Here is a 17813-nt window from a genome sequence, read left to right on the forward strand (position 1 = left end):
CTAATATGCATATTCTGCATATGGCCTTGCAGGAGATTGTAAATACAATGAACAACTTCTTCTAAGGAATGGAAAGATCTGACAACCGCACGCAAAACTACTTGCATTGCCCTTCAACCAGAGGCGGTTAAATCTTAGTCTGGGAAGAAGGCCTTGAGCCAGTTGTTGCACGCCATCAATTTCCCTGAATAGTACTCGGCCGGCAACTATTCTGGGCTGCATACTTCAAAAAATTAGGGGTCATTTAATGATGAAGTTACATGGAATGCCAAAGCAGAATGGATGGATTGTGTGAATGCTATGAGCGACCCCTTCATAATGGGGCGGTGACAGGACGGGAGAGCACATGCCTTAGCTTTGATTACTTTCCTTGTCCGCCTATGCTCGGCTGGTATGTATGTGTCTTGATATTTCTTGTGTAATTGAATAAATTCAGTAAAGAAAGTCTGCAGTGCGTAATTGCACAAAGGGGCACACGCACAAAGGGGGAATACTGTCATGCGACAGTATTGCCCCTTTGTGCATGTGTTCTTGTCTCCGAGTTATGTGGATACTTTTCACTTTATTGTGTTATCATCTATTTCTTTAGTTTTACTATTTTTTAAAGAATTTCTTTACTTTAGTGGGCGCTGCTATCGGGGAGGGACAAATCACTCACGCTCCTATCACGATTATCGCTCATAGTGAAACTTCTAGAGATAAGGCGTGATAAAGTCGATGTCGTTAACGCACTGCGCAGATTTGCGGGTACATCATGGGGTGGACCAGAAATGTGTCTGCTCAACGGTCACATTTTCCTACTGCGACAAAGTGCTTTATGCTCGGCGGTTACATTACGCGGCATTTCGAGAACGTTGGAAGGACTCCAAAGGCTTGGCAAGAAGTATTCGCATAGGGTTTCTGGAGAGCGACTTCATGCTGGCCTGTTATTGGTGAAACTACTCAATCGACATTTCCAGTCCTGAGGAACATAACAATAACTATTTGGGTTTTACGTGCCGAAACCATGATATCATTCACATCAAAAATGATCACGAGGCACTCCACAGTGAGGGATTACGGATTAATTTATACCACCTGGGGTTCAATAAAGTGGTCCTGAATCTAAGAACACCAGCGCGTTTTGCGTTTCTCTATATACCATCGAAATGCGACCCCCGTGGCCGCGAGTCGCACCCGTGCCTTCGAGCTTAGCAGCGCGACACCTTACGTGCTAAGCCACCTTGGAAGGTGAGGAACATAAAAACACATCGTCCTTCTTATGTTCCTGTCACACTGGGCACTTCAAGGTAGTGCACTTCTCCGCCAGTGTCATGCGCGCGCTGCCACATTGGAACGCTGACACAGTGACACTCGCTACAAAGCGCGCTTGCCTGCGAGTGCGCTCGCCAAACTCACTTCGCCGAGGCGGAGTGTCCAGCCTCGGTAGCAGTTGCTCGAGAATAAATAAGTTATTAATCGAGGCGGAGTTCGTAGTATTTTTAAACTATAGTTTTTCTTATTAGAAATATTGTTATGGATTAAAACATACTATACCACTAAAAACTACTTTGCTATTCTCGTTCTCAGGCAGTTGACAGCCACGGCCGCTAGGGGAATGCCCATCACATGCCGTGCAACGGCCGCATCCGCCACGCTTCGACCTAAAGTTTATTTTAAGGGCTGCTTATAGCTATAATACATTGTCACTCAATAAACATTCAAGTAACAAATATATCCTGTGCTGCTGAATTACTCATCGCTATTACTCTAATTTCCAAAGTACACTTCCCTTTCACGTGTAGCAGCTCACCGCCAAAGTTACATGCTGGGGGCGTAAGTGCAATTGCTCAAAATGACACTAAATTTGCTAGTGTGACCGGGGTAATAGGCTTCACACCAAGTATGAAAGCGGCTTTTTGTTGTTTGAAACATACTGAAAAAGCACAAAACTCATGCCCACAAAAAAGTTCAAGAGATGAGAGCTTCTTTATATGTTTTAACGTGCAGTTAACGTTGAAAATGAAACATCCAATACCATCTCTTTAAACAACTGCATGGTGTTTAAACGACTGGATTTGGAAGATGGAGGAATATATGTTAACGGTGAATATCTGAGCGATTTACAACGTGCAGACGACATCTTATTATGCAGCAATGCCGGCACCGAAATGCAAAAAAAAAAGAAAAAAAAAACAACGATTTTAACCTAGACCGAAAAAGCGTCAAAGTACAGCTGAAGCTGAATATGCAGAAGACAAAGCTAATGCTAGGACGTCCGGCGGGAGAGCGAGAGTCCATGATGGACAACCGGATCCTACTCTATAAAAAAAGGGGGGGGGAGCGAGAATGGAGCAACGGGTTGCGTTTCTCCTTCGGAGCAGCAACTTTCTCCTTCGCGGACGCTTTACTCGTCGCGCCCACTTGCGGCAAGCGCCAGCGGAGAAACTTTACTCCTCAACCACGTGGTCTTGCGCGTGGTTGGGTATACTATGCATTGTGACGTCCTACATTTTTTTCATAACTTCGCTCCAGTTGTTACCTAAAAGTGTTTTGTTAATAAATGATTTTCCATGTAAGTTTTAGCAGTGGCAAAGTATTTTCACCTCGACGTAGACTTCGTATGTGAAGGCGAGAGGTGCCTGACTGTCATAGCATATGTCAAATATGCGAGCACTTCAGAGCGTGCAAGCACAGGCACTACGTGTTTGCTTCGGCCTACCACGAAGCACCTAAACAGCCGGAACAGTTATATTGGCTCGGGACCATGCGATTACGAACTACGTCACAACCGACGCGCTGAGAGCGCATATTCGACATATTGCACGGATGATGTTCGGCCATCTGCCGTACCTGCCAGAACAATGACCACAGGGGTCGTCCTCCAACGTCGTTAGCTCTCACCGCGCTTTGCTTCCATCGGGTTTCACACCCTCGGCGGGTTCGCCATCCGCCTTGTGCTGCTTACGTCAACCCGAACTGCGCCTTTCCGTCCCAGGAATCAGGAACAAGAAAGACCTTTCTACCTTGCTCTTGAAGCAAGCAGCTCTAGGCTGTTTGCATACTTTCTATGCTGAGAGGGCACATCGCTTTGTTTACCGGGTGACAGTTTTTGCTGATTTTTCATGTTCCTCGCGTAGCCATCGGTATTTTATTTGGCTACACTGAAAGTAGACTGGCCTGCACACCCTCCAGGCATGCCTCCGCCATCGGCGGGCCCCTCGAGGAAACGGAACAGCGAACTCAGCGACGCCGACAGCGAGTCCACCGAACTGTATTCGGTGAGCAGTGACGATTCTGACGATGAATTCACCCCTGTTTACAGTCGTAAACCAAAACGAAGATCTATGGGTGCTTCACCAGCTTCAACCGCATCTACTGTGAAGCCGAAGGTGGCTTCAACGAACTACACCGTCTTATTTGTGCCAGTTACGCCATCGGACAATCTGAGACACCTGAATCGGCAGACCATCTCGAGGAAACTCGAGTCTCTGGCTCCAAACGAAATCAGGGATGTTCGAGTCAACCCCCGCAAGAATGTCTTGGCCATCGACGTTATACACCAGGCATCTCTGCTTGCTCTGACCAGGGGTCACAGACTTCGACGGTATCAAGGTTCGAGCTCACCTTCCACTTAACAAGGACATGGTGGCAGGTTTCATATACGATGTCGACATCTCCATTCCTTGTGGCGACCTTCCAATGCTCATCAAGGAAGTTTGTGACCATAGCAACATCGTCCAAGTCTCACGTCTGGGCAACTCGCGTTGTGTAAAGATTGTCTTCAAAGGAGACATATTGCCATCCCACGTGAAGGTGGGACACTTTCGTCACGTGGTCCGTCCGTTTACACCAAGACCACTCCAGTGCCATAAATGTCAAAAAATGGGTCATGTAAGCGGAGTTTGCAGGAACGTGGCGGTTTGCCCCCGCTGTGCAGAGCCACACAATGCGGAATCCTGCCGAGCAACTGCCCTGAAGTGTACCAACTGCCATGGACCACACGAAGCCTCATCAAGGGACTGTCCATTGGTGAAAAAGGAATGGAGCGTCATGAAACAGATGGTACGGGACGGCTCAACGCACAAAGAGGCTGCTGATGTGGTGAGAAATAGACAACGACGCTCTCGTCGGCGACGAAGGTCTAAGACTACTGCTGCCCAATCTGGACGGACAACGCGACCTCCTACTCCGACAGGCTGTCAGACTTCTCTGAAGCGACAGCTACCACCACTGCCGCCACCACCACCACCGCCCACTGCATCACAATCGGCGAGCCGGAAAGACGCAGAGGCTTTAAAAGCGGCGGCGGATGTCGCGTGGCCCTCACTGCCACCACTGCGCGCTCATAAAGAGCCGATGCAGAATGGCCCGCTATGTACACCATCGTTCACAGATAATTGCCACGACAAAAACCTACAAGTCCTCGCTGTGTTGAGGTCTCTCATGACCACGATGCGCACTCTCCTCAACGGATTGACCACTCCATCAGCTCAATGTTCTCTACAAGTTCTGGATTCCTTGGAGCCAGTCCTCGCAAGCCTTTTTTAACGCGTATAATTTTAGACAACCGCAGAGGAACCGATGTCATATTTCTCTGTTGTGACTGTCTCTGTGTGTGTGGTGAACACTGATGTGTGTGCGCGTATTACTTGTTCTCTCTTTCCTCCTTGCTCTCTCTATTCTTTTTTCTCCCCTTCCCCCTCCCCCCGTGTAGGGTAGCAAACCGGGTGAAACCTGGTTAACCTCCCTGCCTTTCCTTCGCTTTTATCTCTCTCTCTCTCTCTATGCTGAGAGAATTCACGTATACACGGATCGCTCTACCACCCAGACCAGCTCAATCGGCGCCACCGTCATCCCATCACGACACATCAACCTGAGTTACAAACTTTGTCACGTGAGCACATCCACTGGTTCGGAGCTTGTTGCCCTGCGAGGTGCCGTCTATTATATCAAGCAACAACTGGTTAATCGATGGGCAGCATTCTGCTACTCAAAGGCGGCTCTACAATGTCTTTCGTCGGCACTTCGTCACGGATCGTACGAACAACTTGTGTGGGAGATACGAGAAATGCTGCACTATGCGATTGAAAAAGAACACAACGTTGTGTTTCAGTGGATACCAAGTCACTGCGGTACCTCCGGCGACGGCCTCGCCGATGAAGCTGCCAGAAAAATACAGGTAGAGACAAACCTTGTTTCTATACCGTTATCCAGGCATGACGCGGCTCGATACTCAAGTAAGCTGGCGCAGAACATGACACTGCAAAAGTTCATACACCATCATAGTTCATACACCACAGTTCATACACCATCGACTGTGTTTTCTCGACCCATCTCTACTACTGCGGCTACTACCTGGTCTTTCCCGGGAGGAAGATACAGTGTTGCGCCGTCTGCGTCTGGGTGTAGCATTCACCAAAGCCTACTCATTTAACTAGATGGCCGACAATGCCGAGTGCAACGACTGTGCCGTTGATGAAACTATTGAGCCCCTTCGGCTTCACTGCCCGACATACGCAAACGAAAGCCTTCACCTCCGTACTGCTCTAAATCAACTAGACGGAAGGGCTTTCACTGTCGCGAAGATATTGGAACCATGGGCTGCCCATCACAGTTCCGAAAGGCCACGAAAGCACCGGACTGATTCGCCGTTTGTAATGCCAAACGAGGAATTGTTACGCCGGCTGAAAGTGACTTTTCTCTCCTCCTCTATAACTTTACTTCCCCCTTCCCCAGTGCAGGGTAGCCTGCCGGGCTCAGCGCTGGTTAACCTCCCTGCCTTTCTTCCCTTCATCCCTTCCCCACAGAGTAGGGTAGCAAACCGGACGGGCGCCTGGTTGACTCCCCTGCCTTTCCTTCCTTTCCTTCCTCCTCCTCCTTATTTTATCTCTCTCTCTCCCTCTTCCTCTCGATAAAAAAATTTGCATTTTGTGAGGAAAAAAACCCTTGCAAATGGACGCTGCAATGCAAAGTGACAAAAAGCATTCGAATTACATTACATATGAACATTGAAAAACATTGCACAAGTGTCGTTGTCTGGACTAGTTGGCACGAATACATTGCAATAAACTGCGCAAAAAACGAGACGAAACAGGCACAAAGTCAGCGCCTGTTCTTGTGAATCCTTTATGTGTGCCTCATCTGATTTTTTGCGCTGTCTATTTCGATGGATTAAAGAACTGCACGGATCGCCTGGTATTGTCTTTACAGCTGCTTTGTTTACAGCGAAGTCACCGCCCACGAAGCTCACGGCCGCACCATCCTCTCGACGATGACAGTGGCTATAGATAGCGCTATCTGCTAGACACAAAACATTCACATTTATGCGACTCTAAACACCTGATACACGCCTGGGGCTAATACTGTCGTCGCAGTTATGCGCAGTAGGTGACCTTTGCAACAAAAACATGACGATGTGGCCTCAATCAAAATTTCGCTACCGCTCGATAGGCAATTTATTTTTCTGTTCTTATCCCGACCAAACGGAAATGTTCTGTTGATTTTGAACGAAAGGAATTCCCGGTTTCCTTCGATAGAAATTCTCTGGAAACGAATTGCAGCTTCCCAAGTGTAACGTCCACTTAACACCGTAGAAAAACCTACTGGAACAAAAAGCTGTTCTACATTTAGGTGAGACCGCCCAACTGTCGATGACATATCTAGCTTTTTTATATAGTTCTTCTACTTCACCTTAATTGCGTAAAAGACGCTTGTATAAAAAGGGCACCGGTTTATCTTTATGTATATCACAAGTAGACCAAACACCTGCAGCATGTGGCTTTGGTGACTAATAATTGATAGCACGCAAAAGTAACTAGAACATGCGAAAATCGGAATCGTATTTGTTGTTTGTTGTCACCTGTTCACGTCGGTTGAATGTATTGTAAATGTATAGAGTTTATTTTTAAAGTGAAGAGGCTCTTAGAAACGTCCGGGGGTGCAACGCAATTGAAATAAGTAGGCAGAACTTTCAAATAAGAGGCATTGAATCAATTTAGGAAAGTTGCAGGTGAGTAACGGTGCTTGCATAATTTTCAAGTTGCAATCACCCCACCCACGGTGTAGCGGAAGCGTCGGTTAGTTGTGCAACGTCACGGTTCGAGCTGCGCAGATTTTCACTTATGCAAGAAGTGACTAAACCACGTGACACAGCATGTATGTACGATCACTGCGCAACTCGGGCAGCAATGCTAGGTAATGCGCAGCATGTTACCTGTGCACTCAATGAAAGCATTCGTGCCCTTGTCTGCAATCACTGCTTGTACTCTGATATGCCATTATCTTCTTTTCTTTTTCTGCGTCAACTATAAGTGTTCTTTTTTTCTGCCATTTGAAGCACGAGGATTTCTCTCGAGGGCAATGCTGGCATGAAATAGTGAAAATAGTGACCGAAAACAGTGCCTTTTATCTGCAAGGATTCAGCGGCCGTTCGCCCACTGCAATGCAGTATTGTACCGGTGTGCATATTGGTTAAAAAATGGCGATATTGGCAGGACCGCAATGACATGGAAAACATTACCAAGGCCGGACCTCGTTTCGCTTGTTTAATGACGTCATAGCTGTGGTTCTTACACTGGAGCTCACCTAATATGGATGGATTGCAGAGGAGCATCGGTAGCATTATCACGCCGGTGGTAGACCACGCCATTGGAACGGCTTCGACCCCGAAGTAGTCGGCTGTGACCACGTGCTTCATGGTAGTCAAGGTTCCCATGAAGAGGGAGGCGACCGCCGCACAAGGTGCGTACGTAGCGTAGCTGTGCGTCAAGGCTAGAAACGCGATAGTGACGGCGAATAGAAAGTAACAAGCGCAGGCGAGCGTCGTGCGGTTGGTGTAGCCCATGTCGGCCACTAGGGGAACCATAGTGCGGCCGAACAACTGCGCTGGCGCCGAACACGCTATGGCAAGGTCCGCTTCAAGGCGCGTTGCTCCGCGATCGAGCGCTGAATCCACCAGAGTCGCCATCAGAACGCAATCACTGTAGTCGGCTAAAGTGCCGCCAAGAACCACGATCCAGTAGGCAGGCTTCAGAAAAAGCTGAGCAAAGCAGGGGCTCCGCTTTTCATTTTGGTATGATTTCTGGCTACCCTCGCAGTGGACAGCATTCTTGTCTGATTGGGATGTCACTGGCGCGCAGCACGTCCGCTCCAGCTTTTCTCTCGGCTTGACTCCCGAAAGCCTATCAATAGGGAACTGGGCATTGTCACTCGACCTCGAGACTATGCTGTTATCCGTCGTGGCACGTCTAATCCCATAAGCAAATAAAACGCAGTTCGTGCTATCATGTTCCATTCCACTTTGGAGTTTGCTGGAGATCGCACAGTCCAGTCCGTTTCTTGCGCTGGTGTTCTCTAAATTAGGGCCTACTAATTTTGCAATTCTGGGATCTACCGTGACGCACTTTCGTACTGATGTTGTCACCGTCGTCTGCGGGTGAACTGCAGCGTCATGTTCTAGCTGTGGATCGGGGTTTACATTTGCAGCGCGGGTCGCCAGAATACGGTGCTCGTCCGCGTCATTTGGTTCGCCGATTGGCCTCACTTTCTCGCGCGAGTATTCAAGGCATCCCGTGATCACTGGGTTTGTGTGCTCGATCGATCCTATTCCTCGCCCCTCGGAATCGCTTTGACAGGTCCTAGATGGCGTGGCCTTTTTCACGGTTGCTTCTTTCGCGTGTTTCGACTGTCTCTCCCATGGAGGCTCCTTCAGTGCGAGGACAAGTGGCGTCAAGTGTAGGCTGATGCCGCCGAATAGAAGAACAGTCTGTCGGAACGAAAACGACTGCTCAAATTGCGCCAGCAGCAGGGGGTAAAAAAGCGACGAGAGCGAGTAGCCGGCGTAGCGAATGCCCGTTGCCACGCCCCTGTACTTCTCGAAGTACGACATTAATACAACGGTGATTGCCACGCACACGACTCCAGATCCAAGCCCTAGAAAGGGAAAAAAATGTGCGAACAAATATTTATTCATTTATCTTAACGCATAGTCAGTCAACGAGTACTTTTCACAATCCACCAGAAAACAGCGACATTGAGTAAAAGATCATTTGGCACGGATGTCGGAAGGCCTCACTTAGTAAAAAGTGAAAATCAGCGTAATACTGTCTGAGCGAGTCAAAGGAGCTCAACAAAAATTTCTCCACGACAACATGAAGCCGGTAGATAATAACACCTAGGAGGTAAGTATACATGATGTTATCTGTTGCTTTTAATTAAGTTCTATTCATTAATTCACTGCGTCATCGTTAAATTAAAAGCCGCAAATATTATACCGCATGCCTTTGTTTCTATATTGCTGGGACTAACGAAAAACAGGCGCACCTGGTACCTCGGTTCTGTTGCGGTTTATTAGCGCGCATTCTTTTTTTTATTCTAATGTTTATCACAGTAGGTTCATTCTATTCAAAAATTAAAAGAAAGAAAATATGTAACCGTTTATTGTGCCCGTGCTTCGCGGTTCAACGGGAACATTTACGACTGGTCACAAATATTACGCAATCTTCCTTGTTACCGTGTGTCGCGTTAATTGACGCATCAGGAGTGAGTCACTTTTTTGGCTGGGTCACTGTCTCTTTCAAGATAAAATTTCATTTCGCAAAGAATACAGTTTGCTAGCACGTTTGGAGACACGACCTTCCTGTTTTGTCCAGGAATGAATATAAAAAATGTTGACTTTCCCCAAAGCCAGTGAGTCTCTATTTGTCGCAGTAACGGCGAAGGATTTTCGCAACGAACTTGCACTATATCTGGGGCAAGACTAGGAACCGTTGCCAAGCTCTTTCTATCAAAATAGCAGCAGAATGTAGCCATGTAGAGTCCTGTAGGAAGTTATAAATCTCCTGATATCTGAGGCCCTTACGTGCACCGTTTTCATTAGCATAACTAGTTGCGGACTACCATGTGCAATATACGTCTCGTTATATGGTGCACGACCACGGGATTTATATATGCATAGTTTGACCGATCTAAGCGCACGCAGACGAATACGAAAACAGGGGGATAACAGGACAGGGCAGGACAGAACACAGGACCGACAACAGGACCTTTTTCTTCTTCGTCTGCTTGCGCTTCCATGCATTTCAACCAACTAGCCAAGTTGTCGATTCTCTTGCACTGTGGGATTTTTTTTTTCGGGGGTGTCGGCGCCAGTATCCGACGTTATTAAGCCTCTGCTCAAGCGCGATAGACTTGTCCGTGACGTCAGACAGTCAGTATAATCTTCGCGACACGTGTAGCAGCTCCGGGAACGATCGCGGTCGCCACTGATCTGTATGCATTGTAACAGATAATAGCGACTTGCTGCAAGCGAAAGCGCTCAGCTTTTTAGACTTAAATCACGAGGGTTTACGTCTATAGGCGCAACTGGACGTGGAGAAACTTCGTAGTGCGCCGTTGGATGACGTGCACCGTGCCGCACACTACCTTTAGCACCTTGTGCTCCGCACTTGGCATAATTATATTCCAACCAAGCATATATCTTCACTTTCACCGTATACGCACGGACGCAATTTCATGGCGCAGTAGCCATATGGCGCTGGCATTTGCGCATTTTTCTTGGCAGCAGGCTGCAAGCAGCAACAAAACCGACTGCGCGTGCACTTTGTTTTCGCTACAGCACACATTTGTAATGCAAGTCTCAGCACGCCACTGCTGGGATGTTTCAGTCCAGCGCACCGCTGGAAACAGCGGGTGCCACCACAAATGGCTGTTGCCCGGTTCGTGGACCTTGCTTGTCGTGATATGTAGTGCAGTTCGAGCTGAAAAACGGTGACGTCTCAGTGGTTGGCGCGTCTCTGTGGAGGGCCAGTCACCTACGTTGCGCGGCTTCGCGATTCCCACTGTTTTGCCAGCATCACTACTGCCAGGACGAGAGTCGACAGCGACGTGCCAACCAAGGGGGGCGTGTCACCGAAGAGGGCGATTCGGCCGGGGCTGCAACCCATCGGCGAGCGGTCCGGCTTCCTCTTCGCGCTCGTCGTTTTCTTGCGTACGCGACCCCTCGGGGAAACATAATCACGCTGCCAGCAATCCACGCGTTCTGCAGGTCAGTCGAGCGCTAATGGCGGTGTTTTTCTCAGTTCCAACACAAAGAACAGCTTCACATTCCGATTAATCTTGTGTGTCAGGCGTCATATTTTGCACGAAGCCTCATATGTATTTGCACGATCTTAAACCAAGCTTTTCGTACGTTCTCATATTCCTTTGCCGTGCAGGCACTATTTAGTGATATTGATTTATAAGGGCAGTGACTGTTGTGAAAGTAGAGGCCAGACATATCGCCTTAAGGTCTGTGAACGGAACAACAAGTCAAATTACGAAATTAAATCGCCTTAAAGAAGCTTGAGCGCAACAATAGCATAATATAGCTGACCTAGAACAATAAGGCTGCCAATTTTGCAGACAATACGCCAAGAGCATGCATGCGCGGAGTTGCTTATGCCTTCGCAAGTAGTGCATCGGTTTATGTTCCCCACTAGCGAAGTAGTCCTGCGAGTGGCTCACCTTGAATGAGCCCAAATGTCACAGTCATCCAAGCGATATCGGGAGCGAAATAGGAAGCGAGGATGCCGGACCAGAACAGCACGCTCCCAATGAGGCCAATTGATGAGACAGGGAAGTGTTTCTGCAGGACAACTAGTATAATTCCTGCAGGTGTAAATAATACGACAAGAATAACAAGGACCGAAATTATTTTTTAATTGTACGGCTTTGGCGCTGTGGTGAATCAGACAGGGATTCGATGAAACCACGCAGAAATTATCTTTGACAGCTTGCACTGCGAATATATGGTAGCTTTTATAGTCTTACGCAATTGTGGCGGTGAAAAACCAAGCACTGAAATAGGTAAAGATTGAATGAGCTATTTGGCGAACTTATGCCCAGGAAAAGAAACACTCAAAGTATACTTCCAGTGTTCCTTTTGCTGGGTTGCATTACGCTGCGATCGTTACTTGATTGTGTACAATCAAGTAATGCTCGCAGCGCAATGAGAGCCGCGAGCACGGTTGTCGATAATCTGATCGTCGGTGAAACACGTCGTCTTTTACACATGCGTGATCTACCATTCAAGCGTTATCGCTGGTGCTCTCGCGTTACTTCCGCAATAAACTCGACTACTCGCGTCTTGCGCGCAATCTCATCAGAACATTCTAAAAATAACCGTGAAGGCTCCAAACATACTGGCGCGGCCGGAGCCGAGTGGTGGTAACACGTGTTGCAATTATTTGCGAGTGAAGACCGGCGACGGGGAAATAAAGAAACAAGCGCGCGTGGCAATAGCATCATGTGGGCACGAGGACAAACATTAAGGAAAAAGAAAAAAAAACACCAACATAAGTAGGCTTATTTCTCTATTTCTTTTTTCTCTTCTTCAAGCGAAGCTTGGTCAAAGTTAAAGATTTCGGTTTCGGCGTTCTCCTATGCGAATAACCCGGCGCCGGCATCGAGCGATTCTTTGAGCATGAGAAATACGGTCCTCGAAGGTGCGCTGGTCTCATGCGTATTTGCACGCGCCGTTTTCCAATAGCTGATGCCCTCTAGATTGTTTGGTTCTCGGCGATCGGCCGTTTATGATATGGCAATCTTATATTTTCTTGAAGTAACTTGTAATTCCACGTTGCCACATTCGAATTTTGCCTGTAGACCCGCTGCAGTGGACTGTTGGTTATAGCACTCGACTGCTGACCCGAAGGTCGCAGGATCGAATCCCGGCCGCGTGTCGATGGAGGAGAAATGCTAGAGGCCCGTGTACTTAGGTCTACGTGCACGTTAAAGAACCCCTGGTGGTCGAAATTTCCAAAGCCCTCCACTACAGAGTCCTTCATAATCGTATCGTGGTTTTGGGGCTTAATGTACCCCAACAATTATTATTGTTGCCTGTATATGAACGCATGACGACCTCAAGTTCCGGTGCCGGAGCGAAAGTCACTCGGCATGATGCCATCTGCGTAAGCGCAGTTGTCGTCGTGCCTACACAAACAAAGAAAAGTAGCAGGTCAAGCGTGCAACGCCAAACTTCGCGTGCCCACATTTTCGCGATAGAGGAAGGTCTCCTGAATTTTTACAGCGTTAAGTTTTTCGTTAGGGGCTGGTTCGCGTCACCAGAAAACTCAAGCAGCTTTTAACATTTAAAAAATCTTCCTTTCGAGCACGAATCGAGCCCAGGACGCCTGTGTGGCAGGCAGGTGTTCTACCACAGAGCCACGCCAGTGCTTGACACTGCTTCGGGAGAAAAACCCTATACGTGCGTAATGTAGTCTGATGTGGGAAGAATAAGTGACGATGAGGAGGAGTGATGTGAGGGTGAGAAGGAGCGAAATGAGGAGGTGAGAGGGTCAGGAACGGGTATGTGCTAAGCAGCTCACGTAATAGCATAGTCATGAATAGTATGATATAGAAAGGGGGTGGGAAAGGGAAGTGGCGATGAGGAGGAGTGATGTAAGCGTGAGGAGAAATAAAGGAGGAGGGGGCAACAGAAAGCGTGTATGCGCCACAGGAAGAAAGATAGACTGATGAAAGAAAAAGAAGATGAGCAACGAAGTCAATCTGTGTTCGCCAGGAGGTGATGCTTGCCATTCCAAGTTAAGCCTACATTTTCTAAGGAAGGCCGCTCAGCTCGGCTGTTCCTTCAGGATTGGAACCGCTAGTGCGACCTAATTTCTTTACTTACACGCGGCATATGCTGCACCGAAAGCTTCCGTGAATTCGTCATTACAACTCATACCGGTCAACGTCATATATTGAGCCAATTTATAATAAGGTGCCGAACTTTGCGTGCGCAATCCATTTCAGCGGTCGCCATGCGTCAAACGCAAACCTCTTGGTTACGCACGTTATTTTTCGAAAATAGCGTGCGTACCCAAGGAATCCAAGGCCTGCGTACCTAACCCTAAAAATTTGTTTAGTTTTCCAGGCCCTTCGTTTATGGAAAGACCACATAGCTATTATAGTTTCTTTCGTTCACTTTGAAGTTAAATGATAACGAAGTAAAAAAAAAAGGCAATCATCTTGATAGTCAATCGGCCATAATATCCAGTAGGCGTAAGTTCTGACTTTTCGTGAAAACTTGAATTCCTAGAAATAAAGTTTTACGCGCGCCTTTAAATGTTATTGAACTCGATGCTTTGTCATTTTAAATTCGAGTGTAATTAAATCAACTCTAGTGACGTTGCGCTGCCCTTTAGACAGCGTGAGTTACAGCCTTTTCTGAGTTGAAAAAAACTGATCAATGAAAGTAAACTTAGTGATATATGAAACTATTGCGTTAGGGAGGTGGAGGCAGCAGTAAAAAAAAATGCCAGCATCAAAACAGTTAAAAGAAAACTCTCTATGGAAAAAGCCATATTGCACACAGTTAAAGAGAAGCGAGGCAATCTTATTAACAATTTTAATGACACAGTGAGAGTGATGCAGGTCCTTTACCCAGTACGGTATAGTTCGAATATAAACAACCCTACTCTGAGTGCAAGCAAAGTGTAACATCATAACCAAGTCTTAAGCGTCACTACCGATGAGGTTAGAAAGACCCAACAAGGCGTGTTCAATGAAAAAGCCACAGAAAGTATGGCTGTTTTGCGGAAATAAATAACGAGTGAAGATGTTAGGGGGGAGCGCAAGGGGTCAAGAGTTGTGCCCCCCCCCCCCCCGACATTTTGACCTCTGCCGTTGTTATTTCTTCGCGTAAAGCAGTCATACTTTCTTTGGTTTTTTTTTTTTCACTGCACATGAACCGACTAGCCCACCAACGTACATTTCCAGAAGGCGTGTCCCGTGGAGACGCGTTCGGTGAAGACGGCCTAACAACCGATTTGATCAAAGATGGAGAACATTTAGGTTCAAGAAGCTTCCGACACTCTGCACATTATACCTTAAAACCTAAATTGTGCCAGCGAGTTGGAAAGACATCGATATTTTATTAATACACAAAAAGTGAGGCGTCAAAGACTTGAAGAACTAGGGATCGGTCAACCTCATTTCAGCATTGTACAAAATATTCACAAAAACATTTTCGAATTGGATAAGCGCCACACTTGACTTTAATCAACAGCGAGAGCAAGCTGGCTTTAGGAAAGGGCACTCTACCATGGATCACCTTCATGTGTGTGATCAAATAGTTCCGAAATCTGGCCAATATAAAAAAAAACCTTTATATGGTATTCATAGATAATGAAAAGGCCTTCGACTCGGTAGCGATACCAGCGGTTCTGAAGGCATCGGGTCGGCAAAGAGCACTTGAAACATACATGAATACCATAGGCAGAGATTCCTCACTTGCTGGGCTACTTCTCAAAAAAAGCAGGAAAATCCCGATCGAGAAAGGGTTCCGACAGGATGATGCAGTTTCTGCATTTTTATTCACTGCGTGTCGAAGTATTTAAAGAACTAAACAGGCAAGAAATAGGAATAAAGCTTATCGGAGAACATCGCCGTTAATCCAACCACGGTTTACAGATGACGTCCTACTCTTAAACATTGACGCCGACGAACAGCAAGAAAATAATTGTAGGCCTAAACCAAGAAGGCTTCAGAAACCGAGAGGATTGAATGGATATGAAAAATACTAATAACTGCTGGGAATTTCCGTCCCAAAACCATGATATGATTATGGGGGACGCCGTAGTGGAGGGCTCCGGAAATTTCAACCAGCTGGGGATATTTAACGTGCACCTAAATCTAAGTACACGGGCCTGTATCACTTCGCCTGCATCTAAATGCGGCTGCTGCGGTCGGGATTCGATCCCGCGACCATCGGGTCAGCAGTCGTGCAGCCTAACTACTACACCACCATGACGGGTCTTAATATGCAGAAGACAAAGATAATGCTAGGTGGGTCGGCGAGAGAGCAAGAGCTCTTTATAGACCTCCGGAGCATAGGTATGTATATCTAGGTCAAATACTAACAGGAGAGCTCCCTCACGTAACGAAAATTCATCGAAGAACAAAGATAGGCTGGTGCGCATATAGTAGACATTCTCAACTCACGACATGCAACTGACCACTGACACTAACGTGTACAAACATTGCATTTTGCCAGTTATAACATATATGATGCAGAAACCTGGCGAACAATAAAGAACCTGGAGAAGTTGAGAACCCCGGAGAGTGTGATGAACGAAAAATGACAGGCGTAACTCTAAGACATGGGAAGACAGCAGAGTGAATCAGAGACAGAACAGGGGCAGCTGAGACCTTAGTAGGTGCTAAGAAGGAAAAAAATGGGCATGGGCAGGTCACGTCATGAAAAGGACAGATAACCGATGAACAGTTAACGCATCCGAATGAATATGAAAAGATGGGAAATTAAGAAATTTGCAGGCACAAAACAGAATCAGCTAGCACAAGACAGGCTGGTTTGGAGGCCATCGGAAGAGGCCTTTGACATGCTGTGGATATAGTATAGGCTGACGATGATTAGGATGATGATCATGATGATCATGATCATTTCATTAAAAAAACGTTTGATCAATGTAGCTGCCCTTGATCTTATCTCCTTCTTCGAGGCATCTCTTCATTGGTATCAGTGGAAGGTTTATGCTTCGCCGCTCCTTAATATACCCTTCCCTTGTGGCAACACTCTGGTAGACATACTCATCCTTTCTGTTATAATTTTTTTCTGTGGTCTAACGGGGACGTGTAACCCGCCACGGTGGTCTAGTGATTATGGGGCTCGACTACTGACCCGTAGGTCGCGGGATCAAATCCCGGTCGCGGCGGCCGCGTTTTCGATGGAGGCGAAAATGCTCGAGGCTCGTGCGCTTAGATTTAGGTGCACGTGAAAGAGCCCCAGGTGGTCGAAATTTCCGGAGCCCTCCACTACGGCGACTCTCATAATCATATGGTTGTTTTGGGACGTTAAACCCCAACCCCAACAATTATTACTATTAACGGAGACATGTGCATATATATTGATGTGATGACGATACTCCTAAGAAAGTTACGTTTTGTTTTCTATTGTGTCTACCACACGTTTTCGTTGTGTTCACCTTTTCTGCGCGTAAATATTATGGAACGCGCCGCGCTGTCTGCGCATGCAACGAGGCATTTAGTTTGCGTGCGCTCTTATATTAACCAGCGATAAATATAGGACAGGCACGCGGTGCGTACTTACAGAAATGCACAGGATGAAGGCTACGTCCTGTTTATATCTATCGCCCGATTCTCATCGCCAGTCTTCCTAGCATACTTATTTCAATGTCGCGCATTCGTTATGGCACTGGCTGCAATTGATGCTGCCTCTGCCGACATGCCCTCACCTGAAACATTGTCAATGGCTTGGAAGACGCTGGTCGGCCAGGATGCCGTCTCGCGGTTTACGCCGAATTCACGCATGAGCGCCACATAAAATATGCCCGATGTCGAGTGGACAGCAGATGAGAAGAACGTGGCTGCGCACGCAATCACCGCTTTGCCCCAACTCCTGTCCAGCTGAGGTCGACTCCGTCGAACTTCCTGCGCAGATACTTGCTCGTCCTTTTTTTCGGGCATCTCCGCGACGCTTACAGGTACATGGTCTCCAGCACATATAGCCTGCGGACGTAATGACGAGAAAATCCTAAACGTTGCGGCCGAATCCACGAGACGTTGAGTAATGTTCGGGATTCGGTGGCGGCCTTCCCTAGCAGTGTGCTCAACATCACGACTGCCTGCCGCATTCTATGACGAACAATTCTATCGTAACGCCTTTCTTGTGTATAAGCGCCCTTGTGGTTTAGGTGTTTTCCTTCTCATTTCCTGTGACGCTTATGAGCAGATATGTTCAACACAAATAAATTCATTAAAACATGCGAGAAAATGGTTTACCCTATGTGATTCACAGGCAGCGTTATTGTCAC

At 47.2% G+C, this 17813-nt stretch overlaps 1 protein-coding gene across 1 annotated transcript in view; it reads right to left on the minus strand.

Moving 5' to 3' along the window:
* LOC125756881 (uncharacterized) overlaps positions 1 to 17466 on the minus strand; it is a 52971-nt gene extending 35505 nt beyond the window's left edge. The window contains exon 1 of the mRNA XM_049411888.1: positions 17235 to 17466. Within this exon, the coding sequence (XP_049267845.1) occupies positions 17235 to 17466 (232 nt within the window). The remainder of the gene's footprint in view (positions 1 to 17234) is intronic.
* Positions 17467 to 17813: the final 347 nt, after the last annotated feature.

The sequence above is a fragment of the Rhipicephalus sanguineus genome, chromosome 1, assembly GCF_013339695.2.
Source record: "Rhipicephalus sanguineus isolate Rsan-2018 chromosome 1, BIME_Rsan_1.4, whole genome shotgun sequence".
Lineage (NCBI taxonomy): Eukaryota > Metazoa > Arthropoda > Arachnida > Ixodida > Ixodidae > Rhipicephalus > Rhipicephalus sanguineus.